This window comes from Mastomys coucha, unplaced genomic scaffold (assembly GCF_008632895.1).
Source record: "Mastomys coucha isolate ucsf_1 unplaced genomic scaffold, UCSF_Mcou_1 pScaffold5, whole genome shotgun sequence".
Taxonomy (NCBI): domain Eukaryota; kingdom Metazoa; phylum Chordata; class Mammalia; order Rodentia; family Muridae; genus Mastomys; species Mastomys coucha.
The window spans coordinates 20699608-20715378 of NW_022196911.1; the positions used below are offsets into that span (position 1 = coordinate 20699608).

Consider the following 15771-nt stretch of genomic DNA (forward strand, 5'->3'; position numbering starts at 1 on the left):
AGGGGAAACTGGGAAAGGAGAAATTCGCATGTAAATAAAGAAAATATCTAAAATAAAAAAAAAATAGTGCATAATTGAGCTTCAATGGTGTGAATATTAAATAACTGATATAAAATATGTTTTGAATTTTATGGTGATAACTTTTTTTTGTTGTTGTTGTTGTTTTTGAGACAGGGTTTCCTCTGTGTAATTCTGACTGTTCTGGAACTCACCCTGGAGACCAGGCTGACCTCAGACTCAGAAATCCACCTGCCTCTGTCTCCCAAGTGCTGGGATTAAAGGCATACACCACCACTGCCTGGCTTTTTTTTTTTTTTGATGGTGATAACCTTTATTACTCTCTGTGTTCCTCATGTTCTCTGATTTTCTCTGTCTCTCTGTCTCTATATATCTGTCTGTGTATTTATTTTCTCTCTATATATATGCATAAATGAACACATGTTTATATAAAAATACATGGCATATGCATACCTAGCTATGTACATATACAAACACACACGTTATACATATATTTACAAGTTTATCTATAACTTTAATTCATGTACTATATATTCATTCCTAAAATCAACAATTAAAAATGGTCTAATTGTAGTGTATTTTCTCATGATAGCAAACTCCTCACCAATTTATGCAGTAATATGGGAACTGGATCATTAGTTACGAGAATCATATGCAAAGTGCCAGAATAATAATAGTTCTTCTCTCATACAAACTTACTGTGTTCTTAATGAAAACAAAAGCTCACTCTCCAGATCTTAGCAAAATGTTACTCTCAAATTTCAAATAGTGATACAAATCAATCTATTATATTTAAAATTCAAGTGCCATAGTACCACACACAGCAACAGAAAATAGAAAAAAACATATTTAACTAATACTAATGAAAATGTGTGTGAAAATAGCAATAACTATCAATTGTCATTCGGTTAAACTCAGCTAGATATGTTCTAAATAAAATTTTCAAAAACATTCTGACTGGTGTGAGGTGGAATGTCAGGGTTGTTTTGATTTTCACTTCCCTGATGACTAAGGATGTTGACCATTTCTTTAGGTGCTTCTCAGCCATTTGGTATTCCTCAGTTGAGAATTCTTGTTTAGCTCTGTACCCCATTTTTAATCGGGTTATTTGGTTCTCTGGAGTCTAACTTCTTGAGTTCTTTGTATACATTGGTTATTAGCCCTCTATCAGATATAGGATTGGTAAAGATCTTTTCCCAATCTGTTAGTTGCCATTTTGTCCTATTGAGAGTGTTCTTTGCCTTACAGAAGCTTTGTAATTTTATGAGGTCCCATTTGTCAACTCTTGATTTTAGAGCATAAGCTATTGGTGTTCTCTTCAGGAAAATTTCCCCTGTGCCCAGGTGTTCAAGGCTCTTCCCCACTTTCTCTTATATTAGTTTCAGTGTATCTGGTTTTATGTGGAGGTCCTTGATCCACTTGGACTTTTGCCTTGTACAAGGAGATAGGAATAGATTGATTTGCATTCATCTACATGCTGACTGCCAGTTGAGCCAGCACCATTTGTTGAAAATGCTAGTACCCTCAGAGTTCCTAGGGACTAAACCAGCAACCAGAGTACATATGGTGGGACTCATGGCTACAGCTGCATATATAGCAGAGGATAGCTTAGTTGGTCATCAATGGGAGGAGAGGACCTTGGTCCTGTGAAGGATCTATGCCCCAGTGTAGGGGAATGCCAGGGTCAAGTAGTGGGAGAGGGTGGGTTAGTGAGCAGGGTGAAGCGGGAGGGAACAGGGTTTTTTTGTTTTTGTTTTTGTTTTTATTTTATTTTATTTTTTCTTTCTTTTTCCTTCTTTTTTTTTGTTTTAACCTTAACTTAATAGATTCTTATACCCTTTTTTGAAAGCAAAATTCAGAGAAACAGAGAGCCTTTTAAAATCTCAAACCCTGCCTCTTGTAACACATCTCCCTGAAAAAGATCTCAAGGGCTAATCTTCCCTGAATGTCCCAATAACAAAATAAAATGTTGTGTTAAAATTTTATCCAAGAGAATTCAGAGAGCTAGTTAACCCTGTAATTCATTGAGTTAGTTATCCCTGCAAATAACTATTATAAATTAGTTTTTTCTGAACATATTGGGCAGTCTGACTTATGAATTTATAAGCTGCATACATAAGCCAGAACAAACTCATATATAAAGAGTGGAAGACGGCATAAAAACACACTCTCAGAAAAATAAGATATTGACAATTGGTAGTTCTTGGGGGGAGAATCAATTTTTATCATGTATCACATGGTTAGTTGACAAACACCAATGAAATTTACAAACACAAAAGTAGACAAGTATCACAGAATGTATTAACTAGGCTAATTACAAAATCTTGAATAGTTAGGAAGGAGGGTAATACATCTGGGGTGATTGAGAATGGTGTGATGGTTTGTATATGCTTGGCTCAGGAAGTGAAATTATTAATACTTATGGCCTTGTTGGGTTAGGTATGTCACTGTGGGCATAGGCTTTAAGACACTGATTCTACGCCGGGCAGTGGAGGTGCACACCTTTAATCCCAGCACTTGGGAGGCAGAGGTAGGCAGATTTCTGAGTTAGAGGCCAGCCTGGTGTACAGAGTGAGTTCCAGGACAGCCAGGGCTACACAGAGAAACCCTATCTCAAGAAACAAACAAAAAAATTATTTGCTTTGAAAAAAGAGTAAGTCTCAAAAACCGTTTGGTATAGATTCTGTTGTGTGGCTCACTTTTATGAAGAAAGTTTTAACAAAAAGGAGAAAGCTGAAAAGGGATAAATACAAAATATATGGTTCAAGTATTAGAAGGGGCACCAGGACATAGAATGGAGCTGAATTGTATGTTCAAGGAAATAAAGCAATTAAGGGAGTAGGGCTTTGGAGGAAGATTCCCTCCCACACCCAACTAAGTTTAGGTCCAGGCATAGTGGTTCACACATTTAATCCTAGGAGTGAGAGGCAAGCAGATCTCTGAGTTCAAGTGCATCCCAGTAAAGAGCAATTTGTAAGTAGAGAGAAGCTTAAGTCCAGGCTTGGAGAAGCACATCCTAGCCATAGAACTTAGGAGATAGGCATGCAAATCTCTGCATTCAAGAAGAATCTATAGAACAAGTTCCAGGATAACCAACTTTAGGTTAAGAAGGAGTTGGAAAACAGAAAGCGAGTGATAATATAAGAGAGTAACGGGACAAATTTGCAGTCCCAGCAAACAGCAGAGCTCAGCAGCATGGCTATGTAGCTCTAGTTTTAGATTCAAGAATAGAAGGCACTACTGAAACAATTGATGCTACTTAGCCATAGCTAAAAAATTAGCAATTATTAAGAAGAGACTAGAATCATTGTAGTGAAATCTGGGAGAAGTTTTCTGAGATCATAAAGATGTGTTCTAGAGATAGCCAAGGTTGTACCTACAGCTAGAGCTGAACTTAGTAATGTGTAAGAACTGCCCCATTGGTATTGGCTTTTAAGGTATGAAGGGGTCATGGAGAGCAGCTGTGGCTTGGCATTGTAAGAGGACATAGAAGGCAGTTGGTGGAGGTGTAACTTCAGCTGCAGTTGATAACTCAGGATTAAGGGGTCATGCAAAGATGCTGAGGCATGGTATCATGGAAAGAGGCTATTGGTGAAGCATAGTTGCAGCAGGCCATAGTATATTGGAGTTGTCAGTAGCATGAGATGATCTCCTGGAATACCAGGAGCAGTGGAGTGTTGACAACAAGAACCTAGATGGCTACAGAGCACAGCTAGAGAAGTGACATAAGCCCTTTAGAAAAGTTCAGAAGGTCATGTGAAATTTCAAACATTGTAGCAAGAAGCTATGAAGTTGAAGTTGACTTGGAGACCCCAAGATGTTAAATATGTCAGAGCTGTGAGATACCTGCTGAGGAAAGCTGCTCACAGGAAGTGGTGCCTGCCCAGGGGGTAAAAGTTTGTTACACTCAACAAAGATGAAAACTGAGTTGGTGAACTAAAGTGTACTTTGTCATCAGACATGGAGATGTATAGTTTGAGTTTGCTCAGCTATTTTCCTGTCTTACTTTGGAGATTGCAGTTAAGTGATTGGATGAATCTCAGAAGAAACTTTGAACTTTGGACTTTTAACATTATAAAGACTGCTATAGACTACGGGGACTTTGGAAGTCAGACAAAATATATTCATTATTATGCTATGGCTAGGCATAGCCCCATAGACCATAGGGCTTGAGTAATCCTGTGCAGGCCAGGAAGTGGAATGTGATAGTTTGTACATGTTTAGGCCAAGGAATGGCAGTATAAGAGTTGTGGTCTTGTTGCAGTAGGTGTATCACTATGGCATGTGATTTAATACCCTGGTCCTAGATGTCTTGAAGGCTATCTTCTTCAGTTTCATTTCAAAACAAAGTGCAGAACTCCCAGCTCTTCCTATGCCATGCCTGCCTGGATGCTGCCATGCTCACACCTTGATGATAATGGACTGAATCTCTGAACCTGCAAGCCAGCCACAATTAAATACTGTTTTGTTTTGTTTTTTTTTTTTTTCAAAATTTCTATGATCATGTCTGTTAATAGCAGTAAAACCCTAACTAAAAAAGGAGTGAATATAATCAAGACACATTGAACAGAATTATTAAACAACTAAAACTTGTAGGAAATACATTTTGAAAATGAGTTGGAGAAAATCACTACTATGAAGACATAAAAGATTTGAGTATTAAATTTATTGAAATATAGCCAGAAAAGCTATATTGATACTTTATCAATATGGTCTAAATGGCACCATCATATGAAACATACTGTGAAATACAATGAAAATGATATTTTTTTCTTTCACAATAAATATTTGTCAGTTAATCATGGAAATAAATCAAGTATAATTTTTAATGGCTATGATGGTCTATTTCAAAGAGATGTTGAAGAATTATCACATTTAAATTCCTAAAAAATGAAAATATTTATTTCTGATTTGAATTTAGACCATTTTCATTGGTTAGTTTATTATGGAATGCTATGGAGAAATGGGAAAGATTTCTGTAAAACCTGCATTTACCTGATTCATTAGAAATCTCATTTTCTACACAAGGAGTGCAATTGTAGCAGCACATGGCCTTTCCCTCCAGAGTTAGTTTTCTGAATCCAGGCATACAACTCTCACTGCACACAGACTGAGGGATCTGAGAAAAATGAAAGGAATGTTATCTAAATCTTATGATTTTACAAAAAATAATAAGAAATAGAATTTTTAATGTTATGCAATGAAATCCTAAGTATTTTTGTAAATACAGAGAATTATTTAGAAATATTATGCCCTGGAGAAACAAATGTGTTTAAGGATTTACCTGAGAATTATCCGAGTGTTAGAGAATTTGTACACATAATGAAGTATGGGCAAGTTTGAGAAAGTTAGGTGATAGGGAATATAATATAGAAAACCATAGAATCACTCCACAGTGATGCTATCTGTGTACTTTCTGACTAATACATTGATCACCTTCCACCATGATTGTGAATCTGCTGTGTAAATTTGATAGGATTTAGATTGGACATAGAAACAAAGATATGTGTATATCTAGGAAGAAATATAAAGATAAATTTAGCTAAGATAAAAAGGGGCACTTAAATTCTGATCATGTCTTAGAACAATTGTATAGAAGATAGAAGAGTGCAGCATTATTCATGTTTTTCTGCATTTAGAGAATATGTATTTCTAAATATAATATATTGCACCCTCAAATTATTTATTAAGTTATTTAAGTTCTGTATTTATTTATAGGACATTGGCAAGTCAGTAGATTTTCCATGTACACAGCATAGAGGTCTAATCTAGAGGCTGAAAAAGATACCCAATTGTTCAGGGGATAGAATTTTTAAGCAAGATTGACAATGGACCAAATAAAAATATATGGACATTTAAGGGATCCTAACAGAGTTATGATAATCAAAATACATTAAAGGCTAAAGTATTTCTGTACCTATTTCCATATTAGTGGCACCATTTGTGAAATAATTTAAACTTTTGGAGATATAGAATTGCTGGGGAGATTATTTCAATGTGGTTGAAATTAAAACAAATTAATCCTCTACTCATGTCTAGGTTTAACATTGTTCGTACTGTAAGTATGGATATGTAGAAACACTATCTCTCTGGTTTTTGAGCTTTTCTTCATGACAAATCAACCCTTCCTACCACGCTCTTTCTATGGTGGACTTTCATACTTCTGGAACCATAACCAAAAATATACAGTTTTTTCCATAAGCCACATTTAGACATGTCATTTGATCATACAATAAAAAGTAAATTTTATATTGTTTCACGTTATTAATCCCAAATGAGAAAATTTCTAAAACACTTTGACCCCAGAGACATCTTGGAGTTGGAAATTTCTACTTCCACTGCTACTAATTTTTGACAAGTGGAAATAAAATAATATTCATATGAATTTAACACTTAATACTTATTTAACACTAAATACTTCCTCTAATCTGAATGAAGAAATGAGAAAACATAATACCTTAGTACTACTACTTTGCTATTTTAGTCTAGTAATCAAAGAGTGATGGGCCTTAAGTCAGAACACAAGTGTTATTTCATCTGAAATTAAAATTTAATTTTTAACAAGCTTAAAGCATTGATTTAATACATAACCCACCTCTGAAAATCCTCCTGCCCATTGTATCATCTGCTCAGATAAGGACAACTGGTGACCCTCAGGAGCATTTGCTGAAAATGATCCTATTTTTACCTTTATTCCAAGACCCTTTGGTAAATTCCAAAGGTTAAGAATGTCGTATTCTGCATTTAATTTCTGTCTTCCACCTAAATTCATATTTTCTCTGTCATCAATGTCCTTCAGAAAAATGTTAAGCTAAAAGAAATACATGAATTTATATCACACTGGGTCTAAGAGAAAGAATTGGAGTTTAATATGAAAGTCAAATTAATGAAGCTTCCATTAATGTTAAATAAATGAATGGCTGAGTGTATGGGATATCATTCTGATTCTGAATGAAAATTCAGCTTCAAGAGAAAACTATGAACAAATTCACGTAATGAATGAAATGATTTCTGACTCATGCAAATGTTAACATTTTTGAAACTTAGCCAGACCCATTTGCTTTCAGAATACCTTCAAAGATTGACAGTCTTAAATGAGAGTACTGATGTCTAAAGGGTATTAAAAGGGAATTATTTAGGTATAAAACCACTCTCATTGTTTCACTTAAAATTCTAATCATTTATTCCTGTTGTAAAAAAGGTACCGAAAAGTTATTGATTTTTATTGCAACTATTATCATGAGAATATTGAGTATCTAGCTATTGATGACATGACATTTGTATTGACTAATAACATATTCTTTTGTAATCTTTAATTAGATTTATCAGAAACACACACTTGAAACTGCCATGACCTCAAAATTCATTTAGAAACACAAATTCCTTATGAGAGAATAAGATGAACAAAATTTTACGATACCTAACTTACTGTCATTGCAGATCACAAATATCAGGGTGCCAATAATAGAATATAGTAGAGTGGTTATTACCTGCCAAGGGAAGAAGGCCATCATTTCCTCATTTTCATGTGCTTGTATTTGTTCTTGTTTAACACTCATCTGATGGAGACTGTGAGCCACAGCATACACAGCATTATAGATATTGTAGCTTTCTTCACTGATTGTCATGTCCAATATATGACTAGGTAACATATCCAGAGAAGCATTGTATTGACAGTTAGCCAACAGTTGACAATCAATATCAGAAAATGAACACTTGAAGAACAAATGCCATAACTTAGGGAGGTAAATGTCTTCTGGATATTTGTAAGGATTAACTGTTTGAATAAATTTAGTAAGCTCAAAACTCTCTCTATAATGGTAAGTAAAAATTAGGCTACCATGGAATGAGTCAAACATAAAATAATCAGCATAGTCAGTAATATGAGGTTCCGTGTTCATGACCCAGACTTTCCCTGTCAACAGTCTTTGACCTATATTTCTCATTAGACCTGTGAGTGAATCAATGTCACCATAAATAATTATGACATTTGTCTCATCCATATTTTCCCAGAATTTGTTAAAATATGAAGTCCATGTGACAGGGATCATTTTTACAAAAGCTACGCAGATTCCTTTTCTTGCCATATCTTCTCTGAACTGGGATAAAATTATATTCCCTTTGTGATCATCTGGGAGGATGAGACCAACCCAAGACCACCTAAAATGAACCATCAATGATACAATGCCAAGTGAAACTGAAGAATACTTGGGGGCCATCTGATAGAGAGAAGAATATTGACCAAGGTCACTCAGGATGGGATCATAAGGTCCAAAAGAAAGCTGAACCAAGCAAAAGGAAAAATGTTAATATCAAGCAAAATTTCACTCCTGAAGCAACAAATGACCAAGGAAGACAAAGGTAGTTTTATCTCAATTTTAAAGGAAAATTCCATTTACAGAATTGCACAGAAATTCCTGCCAAGCTTGTTAGTTTCAAGCACCTACCTTTTTTTTCCGTATGTCTCCATCCTTTCTCTTGCATGCAAAAGAAACTTGAATTAATATCCAAGTGTTTGAGTACATATTTTGATGTTGAATAACTCGTAGTTTTAAAAACACCTGTATTATCAACAAAGAGACATGATTCCCTGTTCTCACACTCCAAATCTTACCTGAGGAAATTTAAAGAGATGAAGTAATGTTCCAATTTGGGAAGATGTTGTCCATGATGTTCCTGTGAGGGCAACAGTAAAAGTTCTTTTGCCACAATTGTAATTTGGTAGAATCTTTTTCTGCCCTTGAGCTGTGAGCCAAAAACAGACATTCATAAGAGTTTCCCTCTCAGTGAATTTGACATTGTAGAAATCAAATCCAAGAGATATATTAGGTAATAGATTAATATTCCCATTGATCTCCTCAATAGCAAATAACAAAGCCAGAATATATTGGTAGTTCTTAAAATTATACCTGCATAAATGACAAAATATAAGAGGAGTACAACATGTACCACATATTGAGTACAGTAAACTTTTATTCTTATCTTTTATTGGATATTTTCTGTATTTACATTTGAAAGATTACTCCCTCCCCCAGTTTCTCCACCAAAAGACCCCCCATCCCACCCCACCTTACCCTGCTTCTATGAGGGTTCTCCCCAATACACCTACCTACACACTCCTGCTTCCCCACCCTGAAATTCCCCTATACTGGGGCATCAAGCCTTCACAGGACCAAGGTCCCCTCCTCCCATTGATGCCACTAACAATGGAGGAATGTGATCATCTTATTAGATGCTAAGAAAGCATTTGACAAGATTTAACATCCCTTAATGATAAAAGTCTTGGAAAGATCAGGAAATCAAGGCTCACAATTAAACACAGTGAAAGCAATATATAGCAAACCAGTAGCCAACATCAAACTTAATGGATAGAAACTTGAAACAATTTCACATAAATAAGGGACTAGATAAGGCATCTCAAGCTCTCCCTACCTATTCAATGTAGTACTCAAAATCTGCCAGAGCAATTAGACAACAAAGGGATACAAACTGGAAAAGAAAAACTTCAAAATGTCACTGTTTACAGATGATATGATACTATAATTAAGTGATCCTCAAAATAACACCAGAGAATTACTAAACCTGATAAACAACTTCAGCAAAGTGGCTGGATATAAAATTAACTCAAACAAATAAATAGCCTTCTTCTACTCAAAGAATAAATAGGCTGAGAAAGATATTAGGTAAACAACACCCTTCAGAATATTCACAAATAATATAAAATACATTGGTGTGACTCTAACAAAGCAAGTGAAGATCTGTATGTTCAAGAACTTCAAGTTTCTGAAGAAAGAAATCAAAGGAGATCTCAGAAGATGGAAAGATCTCCCATGCTCATGGATTGGCAGGATTAATAAAGTAAAAATGGCCATCTTGTAGAAAGCAATTTACTGATTCAATGCAATCTCCATCAAAATTCCAACTCAATTCTTCATAGAGTTAGAAAGAACAATTTTCAAATTCATTTGGAATAACAAAAAACAAAGGATAGTGAAAACTATTCTCAACAAAAAAAGAATTTCTGGGAGAATCACCATCCCTGACCTTAAAATATATTACAGAGCAATGATAAAAATTGCATGGTATTGGTACAGAAACAGGCAGGTAGATCAATGGAATAGAACTGAAAACCCAGAAATGAACCCACAGAATATGGTCACTTGATCTTTGACAAAGAAGCTAAAACAATCCAGTGGAAAAAGACAGCATTTTCAACAAATTGTGCTGGTTCAACTGGTGTCCAGCATGAAGAAAAATACAAATCGATCCATTCTTATCTCCTTGTACAAAGTTCAAGTCCAAGTGGATCAAGGACGTCCACATATAACCAGATTCACTGAAACTAAAATAAGAGAAAGTGAGGAAAAGCCTCAAACACATGGGCACAGGGCAAAATTTTCTGAACAAATCACAAATGGCTTATGCTCATTTTATATTATATTCATGAAATATAGTTCCTCAAAGCATACTTTCTTATTTATTAGAATATACAAAGAAGATCAGCCTACATATCTTGAATAAACTTTCTCATCCAAATACAAATCTTTTGATATCTTGATCTGGGTCTTCTGTGATGTTTAATTATGAAAATCCTTCATTTTTTAATCAAACAAATATAATTTAATAAACTGTATGTTTACTATAATATTTCCAGTTAAATATATTCCATATGGATCATAGCTACCACAACTCTGATACTATTTTTCTCACTAGGGCAGTCAGAAATTGCTAGTGGATAATATACCATCTTTGAATTTACTCCATATCATCACTAGATTACAGGCATGCACTCACATTCTTTTGGGAAATATTACTTCAAGTCATGATTCTTACTTGGTGTGTTATAATCTCTGAGACTTCATTTGTATAATAATAACACATGTGAAAAGAAAAATAAATTTTTCTCTAAAAGTCCCCAAATCCATTACATACCAAAATATTTTATTTAAATATCATGGTGATTATCATAAAAAATGATTCATTAAGGTTCCATAGTGTAATATTTTCTTCCCTCAAAAGGCTCATAGAACTTAGTTCAGAAGCATTGAACGATTGTAAAATGTCTTTTTCTTAGAGTCAATGTTTGGGTATAACTTTAAGACTATGATGATTTCTCATCTATGGTCTATGAAGGCCATTTTTTACTCAAAGCATAACATGATTGCAACTTGATAACTGCTGCAAGAAGGATCAGGATTCGCCAATAATCTCATGCATGCTAGGCAAATCAGATTCTGGAATGGCTTCATGATCAAAAGTACTTGGGCAACAAAGAGTGGAATTGATTGAGGAGAAAAGTATTAAAATTAAAATTGGCTTGGTAGAGTGATACTGGCAGCAATGGTTGATATTGAAGTAGGTTGGAACTTTGGAGAATATAACAAATATACTGAATTGGGAAATGGATGGATCTGGAGAATATCATCCTGAGTGAGGTAACCCAATCACAAAAGAACAAACACGGTATGCACTCACTGATAAGTGGTTATTAGCCCAGAAGTTTGGAATACAGGAAGAACAACCCACATTCCACAAGGAACTCAAGAAGAAAGTAGACCAAAAGGTGGACATTTCATTCCTTCTTAAAAGGGGGAACCAAATACCCATGGAAGGAGTTGCAGAGAGCAGGGACTGAAGGAAGGGCAAGCCAGCCTAAATATAGCTATCTCCTAAGAGGTTCTCACAGTACCTGACTAACACAGATGTAGAGGCTCACAGCCATCCATCGAACTGAATACAGGGTCCCCAGTGAAGGAGTTAGAGAAAGGACCAATGGAGCTGAGGGGTTTGCATCCCCTTAGGACTAACAACAATATGAACTAAGTAGTACCCTCAGAGCTCCCAGGGTCTCAACCACCAACCAAGGACTGCACATGGAGGGGTCTGATTGTTCTGGCAGCATGTGTATAGTAGAGGATTGCAAGTTCGATCAGCAATAGGAGGAGAGGACTTCAGCCCTGTGAAGGTTCTGTGCCCCAGTGTAGGGGAATGCTAGGGCCAGAAAGTGGGAGAGGACGGCATGGGGAAGTGGGAGGCAACAGGGGTTAGTTTTTGTTGTTTTTGTTTGTTTCTTTGTTTTTTGGAGGGGAAACTGGGAATGGAGAAATTTACATGTAAATAAAGAAAATATCTAAAAAAAATGTGAGCTGCATCAAAAATACATGCATACATACAAATGTTACATATAATAATTTTTTAATACTTTACTATTAATGCAACAATTAAAAAAAGTCTCTTTCCTCTTAGAATTATTTTATATTCAACAAGAACACTACATAATAAATATTTACTTTTACACTTCCTGAATGATAGATAAAAGTGAAAAGACCTCTTAGAAACTGTGGCCTTTAAAAAGCTAATATATCAGAATAAAGTGACAGCCCACTTGTTTTTGCATATGTGATAGTAACAAGGAAAACATTTTTGCTTACAAACATATAAAAATTAAGAAATTCAGAGAGAGAAACTATCCTTTTAAAATGCATAGAAAATTTCCAAACAGATAAGTAAAGAATTAAGTGAGAAAAATAAAAGAACATTCTCTGCTTTGCAGTGCATATGTCTATTTGTGGTCAATGCTGTATGAAAAACTATACTTAGTGACTGAATTTTATAAGATAATATTGCTATTTTTATAATAAATGTCAATACATTTATGTAGTCAGTTTAATTTTTTGACATAATGATAAGTTAAATATTTGTGACAGGGAAAATACTTTTATTTATAATGAACAAGCCAGATGCTAATGTTCACAGAACAAAAATTATAGTCTTTGCAATGAAGGGCTTGATACTACATAATATAATGGAAGCACAGTTCAATGCATATTGATGCTTGAATTGCTGAGAGTAAAGGACACAGGAAAAATGAAGTTACTAGGAACATTAACTATAATGAAATAGAAGAGACTCCAGAACATTCAAAATTTCCCTATCTGCTAAGCATTTAGAAAAAATTTTTAACAGTTCTTATTTAGTTTTTATTCCTAATCATAAGCTTAACTTTGCAACCATGAAAGTGGTTTTCATAGGAATGTAAGGTCTGATTGGGATAAATAAATCTTATCTCCTTTATTAGAAAACATATGGGAATATTTCTCTCTAATTTATAAAGACCTGTCTGATACTATCCATCTGTCTGGAATATTTCACACAGGCTAAGAAACAGCCAAAAGATGACACACTCTTAGTCATGATTCTTGGTAAGTACAACCATAAAAATGAAATCACTTCAGTTAGCGTAAATAGGTAAACACTGGAAGGTGAAGAATAAAAGTTAAATCCGCAAACAAACACATAGTAAAACGTGAAATATCTGTACAGTACAAAAGTATTCACAAATTCTAATTGTGAAACTGTACGTTTGGAATCAGTTGCATGTACCAAACCACAGCCTCTTCAATCAAGCAGCACAACAAACACTCAGGATATACTGCATTTATTGAAATAATCACAAGAACTCACCCAGAATATAAGCAACAAGGTCAGGCTGAGATTAGATTACTTATCCTTGGGACTGTAACATTGAAAACTATTATGACATTATGGCACAACAGCAATTGCAAAGAAGAAATATGCTTTATTAATCAAATGAAGAAATTAAAATGAGTAAACTCAAATTTATCAATTCATTCCACCTGAGGGAGGAAACATACAAAAATCATAATAAATTAAATGAATAGATATTAGAATACCTAAAAGAGGAGTTGTTACAATAAAAGAAAATTAATGTATTAGTACATTTTAATGACCACACCCAAAAAGTTAGAAGAATTCTAAAAACAAAAAAAGAATAATTGTACTTACTGTAAATAATTGTCCATATATTGGTATGGGATAAATGGATGTGGAGTTTTGTACTTAGTGTAGTAAGTATGAATAGGAAAAAATGCACCAATCATCAAATCTCCATCATGGTGAAAATCTTCAGTGATTTTGTAAAAGCACATACTGATATTCATAGTTCTAAAGGCAGAGACAAATTTGGGAATCTCTAAGAACCAGGAAATAAAAATCCAGTAGAACATCTTATTGATAAGTTTATTTGCTTGATGCAGATCATACAGTATCATTCATATATATAGTTTTATATATACATATAAAACTAAGGTCATGTTTTTGTGACCAGGGTTGTTTTTTATTCATGAGTGAGGAGGCTGTCACACTAATCATCCCAAATTTTCCTGTTACCTACTTACCTTCTATTGGGAATTTTTAACCTATTGCTCTTGGCCTCTACAGCTGAGGCCCTCTATTCAAATGAAAAACAACCTAGGATATAAGTTTGCAACAGTGCTTTACTAGTCAAAGGCAATGTGATTTCAGTCAATGATACAAATAGCCAGAGATCACGGTTGAACTCCTCTTGGGATGAATTGGCCAAAAATAGGAAGCAAGAAAGTTTTTACATGAAAACAATTAAGGCTGCTCCAAACATATCATATCAGAGTAGCCCAATTACAGGAAAAAGGAAAGGACCAAAATGTAAATATTGCTTATATATCTACTCAAAAATAATATATTATATTGTTTTTGAGAGGTCCTATTTGTGGCTTACTAGTAAAGATACAGAGATATTTGTCTAATACTGTTGATATTTTTGCTGGGGCAGATTTTCAGCTAATGTTGTAGTCCTGACTCACTTGCCACATTCTTTGTACCACGTGGCTCTCTCTCTGCTTACCTCCGTGCTCTGTTGATCTCCCATCATTCAGCATTCCTTTTCTGCATCGCTTTATTCCTACCATCGTTCTGAACGCTGTGATACAGACACAGCTTTCAGCTCCTTCTTTACCGAATGATAACCTTTTTTTTTTCAGACACACAAAAAATAAAACCACGGAAAGCAAAAACAAAACAACAATAATAACAACAACAACAAAAAAAAAAAAAACTAGTGGGAGATATTCCAAAGCTTACTCACCATAAACAAATCAGTAGCAGAAATCTGCCCAGTAGTGTTGCTTTTGGGCATATTCTATAGAAGTTTGCATTTTAATATTTTTAACATGGTAATCTCAGAAAATCATGTCTTTTTATTTTTGAAAGACAAGGAAGTCACAAACATTTATATAGAGTAAGCAGTAATTGTGAGTTACGGAAATGACAGCACCATATACCTTGTCAGCTACAACTTGCCAGCACAATTTATAATTTTCACTACAAGGACACACATTCATAGTCAGTTGACAACATAAGTGTAAGCATAGGATATATCAACATCTCCCCATTTTACTCCAAAAAGGGGCTTTATCTCTCATATTAGGACACTATACACAATATGAACAATTATGAGAAATATCAGAATAGGAATTATATTTATAATATCCAGTTTATTTATATTTCACAACTTTGAACAAAGTATTGCTACTATCTAACTTATCTTGGTGTGGCATTTGTACTTTTTTTTTTCAGAAGGAAAAATGAAAAGTGCCTTTTAACTTTGTGCTTAGAAGACAACCAAAGGAAATTTAAGATTTTAAGCTTTATTTATTTATTTATTTTGTTTTGTATCACATTTTGTTTGTTTGTTTGTTTTGAGACAGGGTTTCTCTGTGTATTCCTGGCTGTCCTGGAACTCCCTTTTTAGATCATGCTGGCCTCGAACTCAGAAATCTGCCTGCCTCTGCCTCCCAAGTGCTGGGACTAGAGGCGTGTGCGACCACTGCCTGGTGACTTTGAGCTTCTGACTATGGTGATATATGCAGAGGTCCACTGATTAATATTAGGCTTATGAAAATTTAAGTCTATCGT

General features: G+C 34.6%; 1 protein-coding gene across 1 annotated transcript in view; it reads right to left on the bottom strand.

Moving 5' to 3' along the window:
- LOC116077523 (vomeronasal type-2 receptor 116-like) overlaps positions 1 to 14045 on the bottom strand; it is a 29909-nt gene extending 15864 nt beyond the window's left edge. The window contains exons 1-5 of the mRNA XM_031352112.1: positions 13825 to 14045; positions 8633 to 8927; positions 7509 to 8300; positions 6614 to 6829; positions 5014 to 5137 (exon numbers count right to left, since the gene is read on the bottom strand). Of these exons, the coding sequence (XP_031207972.1) occupies positions 5014 to 5137; positions 6614 to 6829; positions 7509 to 8300; positions 8633 to 8927; positions 13825 to 14045 (1648 nt within the window). The remainder of the gene's footprint in view (positions 1 to 5013; positions 5138 to 6613; positions 6830 to 7508; positions 8301 to 8632; positions 8928 to 13824) is intronic.
- Positions 14046 to 15771: the final 1726 nt, after the last annotated feature.